Below are 11623 nucleotides of genomic sequence, written 5' to 3'. Positions count from 1 at the left end.
TAATAACAACCATAGAGTCCAGGTGGACCACAGAATATTAATTAAAGGTGAGCCTATTCAATTGTCATTAATATTTTCATACTTTTTGAAGGTTATGGGGGGAATTATCTACCATTTGTCTGCTATTTGATCGTTTTGAGTGTTCGTCTTCCCTTGTCGGATATATTCTTTTATTTTTTTTTGTCTTTAGTGTGATCCTACTTTTTTCTATTCTATTTTAGTAATATTTTAACTCATAAATTCGCATCCACCTACATTACATTTACACCTAAATTTTCATAACTGATAATTATGCTTCCTGGTTAACATCACCTAAGGTTGTACTCGAATGTCCTCATTGTTTGGCAAAATCTCGCTAAGCGTTTTGCTCTTTAACATAAATGGCAATATTAGCGTTTTCTAAGAACTCAGGTGGAAGAGTTTGACCTTGACAAGAAGCTTAGGAATATCCCGTATATTTAGCTTAGGTAAAAAGTATTTTTGTTATTGTTTTTGGTATCAAAATTGGTAGCGTGTCTGCTTACCTGGTGTTAAATTTTATAGCGTTTTGGTTTTGGATATATACATAACCTCAATTTTGAAAAATATTTCTTTAATAATTTTTTTTATGAAAAAAGTGAAGTAAAAGACATTTCTTATATAAGACAATAAAACAGTTTTATTTTTTATCTTCTTCTTTTTACACGCTCATAACTAAAATACGCTCTCGTTGAGCCTTAACTTTAAAATTATATAATTATCTAATATTAATTACATTTACTTAAAATTATTTTACACAACTTTTTACATTTTCCTGTATTATTATTTTATTTATGATCTCCTACCACAGTCCGCTGTACTTGGATTTGCCGATTTTCTACTATTAAATACTTAATTTGCAGTAATCACTATTACTTAATTACTTTAAATCACTAATTCGTACCGGAAATTAAATAACTAACAACACTTAATGCCAGATTAAGCGCAAATAGTAGCACATATACATACAGACACATAAATTTGTTTATCACAGCACTTAATTTGTTTAATTATTAGACTATGCTCCGCTTCCATACTCCTCACCACTAGTTTTAAGCCCGTCGGCTGCTCACCAATCAACAACATTGTCTGTCTCTACGCCCCACCCCCCAAAGCATGAAACTTAAGCAGGCTTAAGACTCGGTTTTGTAGGGCTTAAAGAGCTTCGGTTTCGGCTCTGAGACAGCTGTTTGTGGTGGTGTGTATGCGTGACGTTTGGTGGCACCGCTTGTTGTACCGTTATTTTGGCTCGTCAATAGGCCAACCGACTGTGTGGCGGTTAGATGATGATTCAGTTCATTGATGGTGGCTGGCAGTGGGGTGGTAATATTTTCGCTGTTATACAAAGTCCCGTTAATATTTGTGGCAATCAAAGTGTTGTTGTTGCTTTCATGTGTGACACTAATGAATTCCGCGCTGCTGTTGCTACGGCTGCTGGTTACRGTTGCGCTGGGGATGGCAACGGTCRCCGGTGTGCGTTCGAAAACTTTGGTGTGATCCGAACCGGTGGGGCTCAACGAGAGCGTAGATGAGTGCGACGATGCGGATGATTGCAAATCGAGTGGTGGTGTCTGCTGTTTCGGTGGCAAATTATTGAATCCGGCGTACGCAGGGTGTGGTGGTGCTATGGCGCCCAATACGTTGGGATAACCCGATGAGACGGCTGCGGCCGCCAAGGCATGTGCGGAGACGCTGTGATGCTGTTGCATTGTTGGTGGTGGCACAGCGCGTGCTGCCATCGGTGCGTATGGATTGTAACGGTATGGTGCATAGTGGCCGGGCATTGGCATGGTGGTAGCGGCTAACATTGGATTGGCGGCTGGTGTGGCATACGGTGGATATGGCATGCCCACACTGTTGGCGGCGGCTTGCAGTAAAGAGGCGGCAAAGGCTGGATCGGAATAGACGGCTGCATAGGGCCAGGCGACCGCAATGCGTTGGCGCTTATCCTTCATGCGTCGRTTCTGGAACCAAACTTTAATCGTTGATTCGGGCAGATTCAATTGTGAAGCTAGCTCGCAWCGTCGCGGACGCGAAACATAATTCTCTTTAAAGAACTCCTTTTCGAGACGTGTCAATTGATCGCGTGTGAAGGCGGTACGGTAACGCCGCACCGATGGATCTGTAGGTATATCATTGCCGCTCATACGACTGCTGTTTAGTGATGTGTCGGGACTGGAGTGAGATCCTGAATGAAATATAAAAGAAAAAATTTATTAGTATAGTTGCTTAAGTTAAGGCGTTCGCGGCAGCGCTTAGCAAGAGATCGTTATCGTAATGCCGTTTTCGGCATGATTACGTTCGTGATTACTCACCGTTTGGTGAAGGCGGCGGTGTCTGTGATTTCACGTATTGTGTGGCAATCAAATCGCCAACTAACGGTTTCTGATCTGGGTTCACGCTATCGTGCACATGTGCTGCATATGATCTGTATGTATGCATTGTCGTTTATTTTATTTTTAATTTAATATCTTTTGAAACTAAAATCCAAACCGGGAAGAAGCGTCGGTTATTTTTTTGTTTTTCAATACAATTGCTGTCACACTATTCACGTATTTGAAATTTTTCACTTTGCTTGTAAGAGTATGAGTATGCTACGTTGTTRATTTCTAGAACTCGAATGATTTGCAGAGACTCCGTGTGCGCCTTTTATAGTTTTCAACAGAGAGCACAACATCTAATGTTTGAAAACCGGGCGGTTTTCTCTCAATGTTGCTTTTGTTACATAAATGTGTTCSTTTTCTATGATAATAGCATTAACACCGGACAACAACAAATCAAGTAGAACCAACCAACCAATGAAAAGGCCGCAATAAGTAGGCATACGGATGCTCTTTTACGAAAAGAAGGCAAAACCAAAGTCAGAGAGAGTGTCATGCACCGCAACAGTACAACAGTGCAACAACCAGAAGCAGGTACATGCATATGTTACATTGAGATATGTATGAGTGCATGTGTTTATGTGTCTCGTAAAGCCTCGATGAATGACTCTTGCGGTGACCTGTGGTATTTTTTTGTCTGTCGAATGCATGATAATGCGTCGATGACGGCAATTATGATCGTTCAGCAAATTTTCTGATGAACCATTTATTGCTTGGCTGTGGCAAAAAATACAAAAAGGTGCTGAGAAATTTATACCTAATTATATATATTTTTAATATAGCATTAATATAAATTTATCAAAATTTTGTCAAATTATTAAAAATCAATTTTATTGCAGAACATACTCTATGCTTCCATGAAGCATGAGCTGCACGATAACAACAAATTTTTTAGAGCGTTGGGCGTATAAGTTCACTCCCCAACAGAGTTGCCGCTTTGTTTCTTGCTCAGTGCTACATTTGGGTCATGGCAATCTGTGATTATAAAAATTTATTTGTTCCAAGAAAAAATAAATCGACAAAGCTAAAAGCAATAAATTTGACAACTTTTGATTTTTCTTTAGGGAAGTCTTTAGAAAAGAGTAAAGCTTCCAAAAAAGGAAAAAGTCATTGTTAAGCACATGAGCAAAAAGAACTCTCAAATTACATGTAATAAAAAATTGCCTTAATAGTACCGAATCCGAATACACTTATCGTACTTTTGGGACCGCAGGTAGTTTTCTTTTAAGCAGGTATGCTTATGCGCCTTTAATAAAACTTTGAATCTTTCAGTATAGCATATTATAAATATAAATAGCGATAATTAAAATTTCGTTSACGATCCCACTACTTTTAGATATAACAAGAAATTCAACAATTCACACAAAATTCATAGCATTTATTCGTAGAAATCTTTATTGTATAAAAATTTGAAGTGTGTGAGGTATTTTGGATCTATTATTATTATTTTTTTGTTTAAACATTTAGGTCAAGAGTTTAAATATTTTCTATAGAAAATGGGAGTGTCTGTAAGAACAATAAACGAAGGATATCGTTCGCTGATAACACTGATCTATACTAGTTACCTGTATTTAAGATCGATTTTGGATATATTTTTTATAGGTGTAGACACCGGACTAGTACCCACGTTTCATGAAACTATCAATGATTTTATTAATTATTTATAAGCTTTTTTTTTTATCTACCAATTGAGAGTTTGTTTGAAGAGTTATATATAGTTATCATTTTTAAGAAATCGATTTTTTATATTATTTTCTTAATGATTTCACACAAAAAATKTTATATCGTTCCGGTGTATACTTTCGAAAAAAGTTAATCCGATTAGTCTCAAATTTTAACACGAGCTTCCTAAATATATTTTTAGTAATTAATCGAAAATGTTTTTCTCATCTATATATATTTTATTCTAAACAATTTAAGGCCGAAATTTTGCCCACAAATTTATTTGTTGCTATTGTGTGAAAAAAAAATTTTTTTATTCCTTCCATTAATTATTACATTTTAACTTTAACAAAATCTGTTTGGTTTTTTAATATCAGAGGATCTAGTTAAAAGACAAAGAGGTTTACTGCAAAAAGTCTGTTTTGAGAGGAGCTTCCGGAGATGAACTCCGGAGATCAACTTTACTTAGTCTTAAAATACAGCGAAAAGATTCATTAAATTTAAAAGTTTTCTCAGAAAAAGTTCTGAAGAATTTGCTTTTTTCAGCCTTCTAACTGCATATAACCCCTTAAATAGAACATTTTACAGACTGTAATTCTGCACGCTTGATTTCAATTAAAACCTTTCGCATAATTTTTTCCTTATTTTCGATTAGCAGCCTGAGAGTGGAGATCACGTGATGTTCGTATACTCGAAAAAGATGCGCAGAACCCAAATCACGACTGGAAAAATTAACATTATTACTAACAAGCCATTAATTGATACAAAATACTATAGTATAGACAATAATCATAAAAACAAGAGCACATTCAATACTTTCCTGACAAAATTCCTACATTTACAAAATTTACATACAAACAATTTTATTCATAGAAATATGTAATTGATAACATGTCGAAATTTGTAAACTTTTACAAAATTGATAGTTTTCGATAATTGAATTTTAAAGCCCTTAAAGAAGCGGAGAACTAAATAAGGCTTATTCATTCATTTAAAATTCTAGAAAATGTCATTTTATTATACTTTATGCACTATGCATAACAAATCTATTGAAAATAATCCTTTCTTTATCTTAGCTTTATTGAAAATGCATCATTGATGATAGGCAACTTGAAGACATAAATTCTTCCTGGAATCAGCCCATTTTGTTACTGGCAGGTAGAAATAAAAAAGATAATAGCTAAACCAAGCGGATTGAACATGATTAAGTTAACGATGTGCTTTGCCACGAAATGTCAATTTTTAAATCAAAAGCTTGGCAACCTTGACACTCCACCATTGTGTTTCTCTGAGTATGAGAAATGGCCAATGCTACAGCTTTTTCGGTCGCGCCATGCCCCAGCAGCGCAAAGAGAACCGCCTATACGTATGTATATACAAATACATACATATATTGATAGACATGTGTTTGCTGTTATATACAAATTTCGTATTCATAGCGATGAACGAATCTTTTGTTTCGCTTATCCACAAATGGTGCGCAACGCTGGAGCAACTGAGATGGGTGAAACCTTTAATAAYTGGATTTTATCTGTTTCATCAAGTATGATATGGCATAATGTGAGTTCAGCAGCGGTAATGCTACGGGGAATGAGTGCACACACACATATGGGTTTGTTATTAGAACAGGGAGTGTGAACACAGGAAATAACACAATTTATATGGCAGCCAGCTCATTGAGTTATTGAGTGGGTGGGTGGTTTGTTTGGCGAGTGGAAGACTGCCATGCTGATGGTGGTTGATGTTAGAATGTTGAGCGGTTAAGTAGCCGTAGTTACCTATGCATATATGTATGTATACATATATCTACACTCTTACTTATATACATACATCGGTATTTATATAGTATATAGTATTTACTCATGCTGGAAGCACTTGCTCCCAATGTGCTATAAGTAATCAGCCGCTTAAGGAATATTATCAACGCTAAACTCACTTCCGCACCGCTTCGGCTATTTTGGTTGTCTTATTTTTAATTTGGCGCGCCTTTTTATGTACTTTTTATATGTTGTTGTTATATACATCATATACCTATACATATATGTATATCGCTCACACATAAATATACGCATATTTGTGAGTTTATGTTAACGCTTACTGTTGTCCACACTCGTTGCTTCGCCTTCATTAGAAACATTAGTTCGCTCATTTTCATTTTATGGCGTTTATGTGCTTATTTCTCAATGCTCAGTAGCGGTTTATTGTGGTATTGGTGTAGCCAGCTGCCCCACTTTATCATATACCATACAATATGTATATGTATGTATGTATACACCAACTCTAGCCTCAGCCCCAACTTGTCTACGCTCAGCACTAAGTAACGGTGCCAYAATAATTTTTGTGTGTTCGTGCCACTCGCCGTACTCCTGTACCGCCGCTGACGCATTTGGRTCCACGTTAGCAGCATATTATTTGCTCCTTTATAAGGTCTTAATATTCGTGTGTTTCAATTTAATGGCCATCCTAACAGCCAACAACCACCAGCATGTCGGTATACATATGTATGGGTTTAGAGCGGGTAAAAAGTGTGCTCGTTTTTGTTGTTTGGTGCCATGTGGATTGAGGGTTAGTATACATTGCGAAACTTGGCAACGTCAACATGCAGTCAACTAATAAATGACTTTATCTTGTTGATAAAGTTCTGGGTCCCATGTTGCTACCGTTGAGCTATAATGTGGCTGATGTTGTTATTTGGTTAGTTGTTTTTGTTGTTTTTATATATTTTTTCTTTTTCTTTGGTATGAGTTTATTGTTATTTGGCTTTTTATATTTTCATTAACCACCAAGCGATTTATTGTTGTCATTATGTTGTTGTAATTTGATGTTTTTCGTTATTTTTTTACGACGGTAACGCATAAGAACTTCTTAATATGCTTGTAGCATTAAATTATACTTTTGAATGTATATTTGCACATATATTGCAATTGCAAATGGGATGTGTATGTACATATGTATGCATATACTATATGCATAGAAGTTCTTAAAAAATGGATTAAATGTTACATATTTTGGTTTTCATTTCAGTTTTGCATATTTTGTTTTAGTCTTGGAAAATATAGAATATAAATTATATAGATAGGGAAATTTTTATAATTATATGTGTATGTACATATATAATTTCTCATATATGTAAGTATCTGGTATATAAAGTCTTCTTTGAGACTTATCTTTGCTTTTGGATTCTTGAAAAACCTAAGCATATGCATTAGTAATTTTTTTGATGAAAGAATTCCGCTGACAAGTACTAAAATAGATCTTGCAAGGTATATTTAAAAGTCTTTGAGAGCAATATTTGATAACTGTAACTGTGACAAACTTTATAGTAGAAATATTTCATACTAAAAACTTATGAGTTTTGAAGGGTACTTATTTTGAACTATGACAATATGTTTGTACTTGTGATTCTGAGTATGAAATAATTACATATATATACATAAACAAGTATATGAGTACATTATATTCATAGATTTCCATATCTTTTGCGCATAAATATTAATTATTCTTCTTATTGCATAATTCTTGCTACTAAGTGCATTATTACGATGCGATTACGATAGATGACTGTAATTATAGTACATAAGCTACAACAATTTTATTTCGTATTTATGCAAATAACTTGTTTGTATAAATTGAGGTACTTATATATATAWATATGTATATGTACATATATACATATATATATACTTTTTTACTTTTTTTAATTTGACAAAATGGCGGCGGTTTTTTATTGCTAACGATTGTGTATGTAGCATACAATTTTCTGCTTCCTCTGTTAGACATAACCAATATGTAACTATTTTTTAACTAACACTCAATTTTTCTTGCAAAATGGGTGGTTTCTATTATATCGTTTTCCTTCGCCTGTAAACTTAAGAAAAGTGATGTTACGTTATTTTACATTTTAGGTGACGATATGTATGTATGTCTAAATTGATGAGTTGATTGAACCGAGGATTACACTTTAGAAGTGTATAACCCAAAAATAATATTTGAAATATTCATTTGTGGCCTGGTTAAAAAGTTGAACTCTGTTAATGTCCGATCTTTAATATGTTGAATTGGGAACTGTGGAATGATTGAAGGCAAACATTGCCTTCAAATGGATTAGAAGTTCTTTTGAGGGAGGAGTAAAAAACAAATATAATTTTGTTTGTGTCATATACATAGTATGTACATATGTATGTATGTATATTTATATTTAATTTGACAAATAAGGCAATTGTAATAAAAAAAATGCCATTGTATTCTTTGATCTCTCTAAACAGCTATACAAATACCTTATATGGTATAGGTACATACATTAAATTAATAATTTATAACATTTGCCGCATAACAGTGCAGTTGCACTTAATAATTTAAAACAATTTATTTTACCGGTTAAGCTATGTAAACATACGAAAGTGTTTTGACCGCCAACCTGCCAAGGACAGGGCATCATCCAAATGCTTAAACCGGCATATACATATACGTGGGTGCATATTATATTTATGTAAATGCTTACTTATATAGGTATTCGTAATATTATATGTAGGTTATATACTAACAGACCCAGCAATTATACAAATGTGAAGGYGGTCCAACATATTAACCCAGTTTGTACGCCTGCTAATAATTTTCTCTTTATAACAGTATAATCAGCGACGTAAACTCATTCTGACGGTCGCAGTTATGACAACAAATAATAAGTGAATTCTCGCAACCAAAGTKAATACTCATACATGTATACATGTATATATACATACATAATATTTCGGCATCGAGTTAAAWGGAAATTGAGGAGGGGGTTCAACTCAAACAGCAAAGTAAATAAGTGTTAAATATGTGTCAGTTGAAGGATAGTAAGTTAGCACAGTGGCGCTGTGAGGAGGATGGAGCCCGTAGTGGGGGTTGTGAAAGACAACTAGTTATACGTATTATTTATGTTTCTTATTATTCTTGAGTCGTTTTCTTCGGATAATAATTCGRGTTTTTTGTGACTTGTGTAWATTTGTGAAAATTTCGTGTCAAATAATAAGCATTTCCATACAAGAACTTTCCTCGATCAAATTGTATGGCAGCTATATGCTACAGATCCGATCTGAAGAATTATATATATATTTTCTAATCAAAAAATCCATACAAGCACTTAATTTTGATCGGTCAGTTGGTACGACRGCAACATTTTCTATACAAGAACTTGATTTGAATTKGTCACTTTGTATGACAGCTATATGCTATAGTGATCCGATCCGAAAATTTTWTTCGGACACTATAGCGCTGTCTTCAAAAATACGCTATGCTTCATTTCGTTAATATATCTTTTCAAATAAAAAAGTTTCTTACACAAAAACTTTATTTGSATGAGTCAGTTTATATGGCAACCATATGGTATATTGGTAGGATCTAAATAACTTTTTCGGAGACTATACCTTTGCATTAGACAATTACACTTACCAGACTACGTGAAGATATCTTGTCAAATAAAAAACTTTTCCACACAAGGACTTTATTTTGAACGATTAGTTTGTGTGATGGCTATATGCTATAGTGATCTTATAACGTCGATTGCGACAAATGATTATATGTGCGAAATATCAGCTCGATTTAACTCACTTCAGGCTGTTCATTTATACTATACAGCATCTCTGACCCCTTCTTTTGGGTATTTCTATCTTATAGATACTTAGTATACCCAGTTCAAGGTATAAAAGTATCTCGTCAACCATATTTATTGCAATATTTTCTCATATAAAATCATTGTGGACCCCTCCTACTAACACTGCACATACGCCGCTGTCCGTCGTGCAGTGCATAATTAAAATGACGACAGATTAGCTGCAGGTATGACTAAGTAAAACGTGGTGGCAGCTAATTAAAGGACAAAAGTAAATTCAAATTTTACACCTTCCACAACCAAAACGGTAAACACAGTTAGCCAACGGGTATTAAATTGTCATGTACAGCCGACGGATGAGTAGAAGCTCTAGTGCCTCATATGTACAAATGCATTTAGAGCGAGGAGAAGGGTGTTCTTTGCCTTGTGTACGCTGACTATAGCTCTATTTGCTCCTATAATATAGCTAAATGAGTTCTTGAAAGGCGTATTGTTGTAATGCGCTGCAACTCGTCGTTATTGCACTACATTGCCTTCAACACAGGCACACATGCATACGTATACATACATACATACATACATACATATGTATATGCATACATTAGCTGTGGACATTGTGGGTTAAGTAAAGAGATGCAAATGCACTAATAAACTCCACAACAATAACGCTTAGCGAGTTGAAGGAAATGTAACAACAACAGCAATGCGTACAAAGGTATTGCTGCAGAATTTTCCCTTTTTCACGAAGTTGGGTTAAGTTGCGCCGCTTAGCGGCCAGTCATGTCCATTTGAGTTGTGCTGAGAGCGCTGTTGTGTTGTTGCGTTAATCCGTTGCGCGTAAACATTGGCATAATTGGTTAATTTTCTTGTTACGCTTTATTGTGCATATGCAACAATTACAACAATTGTAACAATTTCACTTTCTGTATTGAGTTTTATTGCCGCATCTTGAACAATCGCCGCCACCAACCGCCGTCCACAATGACGCTTAACGCTTGACGTGTAACAGTGTTTGTATATATATACATATGTATGTATACGACACGCTGTGTGCCCGCAAAACCGTTTCGGCGATGAGAGTTAAGAGTGAAATGGTTCAACGTCAATTTCTTCATCAATTTCGATAGAATTTTCCAATTTCAACAATTGTCACAACCTTTTCCGTTTTTCCGCTATTCATATCCAGTGGGCTATGTAAAAGAGGTTATGCACATACTTGGTGCATACAGTTGCCCATTTCTTCCACCTCACATAGACACAATAGGAAAGTAAAGTTCTCTGAATAGGATTTGTTGTATTTGTTGTGTCGTAAATATTAGATATTCACCGGTTCACTGATTTCCCTTGAACGTATCAATGTCGTTGGGTAAGTCAAAAGGTTGGCCAATAGCTCAATTTGCATACTTAGATACTAAATACCAAAAAGTTGCCTCAACATGCGGCAAATTTAGGTAACGAACGGGCTGTGATCTGTCAACGCGCTCTTCCAGGGTTAAGCGGATTAGCGCACAAATATTGTCTAGTATATGTTGGTATGTATTTATTTTCTGTGAATCGATAAACTCGACATTTGCTTTTAGCTTAGAGTTTGCTTGCACACTCCCACTCTGACCTGTCGTTAGAGTTTTGCACCTTTTTTTGGGCTGAATGACTCTAATTTCGGTAATATTGTCGAAAAGTCAAATGCCGTTAAATTGTTACGTGAGATTATTACTCGCATTATTATGCAACTGCTAAATGTTTTGTCACTTATTACCTAACTATGCGCACCATTCAAATGCCATTGTGCAATTTTTATTGTTTGGTCAAAAATTAGAGCAGTAAAATTTCTATGGACATTTACTTGTTTTTGTTAGTGGGCTACTGTGTAGCTATTGTCGTTTAAATGGCGCGAAGTTCACTTATTTTTAAGAGTGGTTTCAGCGCAAAAAATTACTTATTAATTTGAGGAGTAAATTTGTGCATTTCT

General features: G+C 35.0%; 1 protein-coding gene across 3 annotated transcripts in view; it reads right to left on the bottom strand.

Annotated features, from left to right (window-relative positions):
* Window positions 1–657: 657 nt before the first annotated feature.
* The window catches only part of LOC108978923 (segmentation protein even-skipped-like), a 14125-nt gene continuing 3159 nt past the window's right edge, over window positions 658–11623 (bottom strand). The window contains exons 2-3 of one of the 3 annotated variants that reach the window (XM_018949440.1): window positions 2334–3141; window positions 658–2206 (exon numbers count right to left, since the gene is read on the bottom strand). In XM_018949440.1, the coding sequence (XP_018804985.1) occupies window positions 1152–2206; window positions 2334–2460 (1182 nt within the window). In that variant the 5' untranslated portion in view covers window positions 2461–3141 and the 3' untranslated portion in view covers window positions 658–1151. The remainder of the gene's footprint in view (window positions 2207–2333; window positions 3142–11623) is intronic. The other 2 variants (XM_018949439.1, XM_018949441.1) reach the window with 2 other exon arrangements.

Source organism: Bactrocera latifrons, unplaced genomic scaffold (assembly GCF_001853355.1).
Source record: "Bactrocera latifrons isolate USDA-ARS-PBARC rearing strain unplaced genomic scaffold, ASM185335v1 scaffold_13, whole genome shotgun sequence".
Taxonomy (NCBI): Eukaryota; Metazoa; Arthropoda; class Insecta; order Diptera; family Tephritidae; genus Bactrocera; species Bactrocera latifrons.
This window is presented reverse-complemented; position numbering and strand designations above follow the sequence as displayed.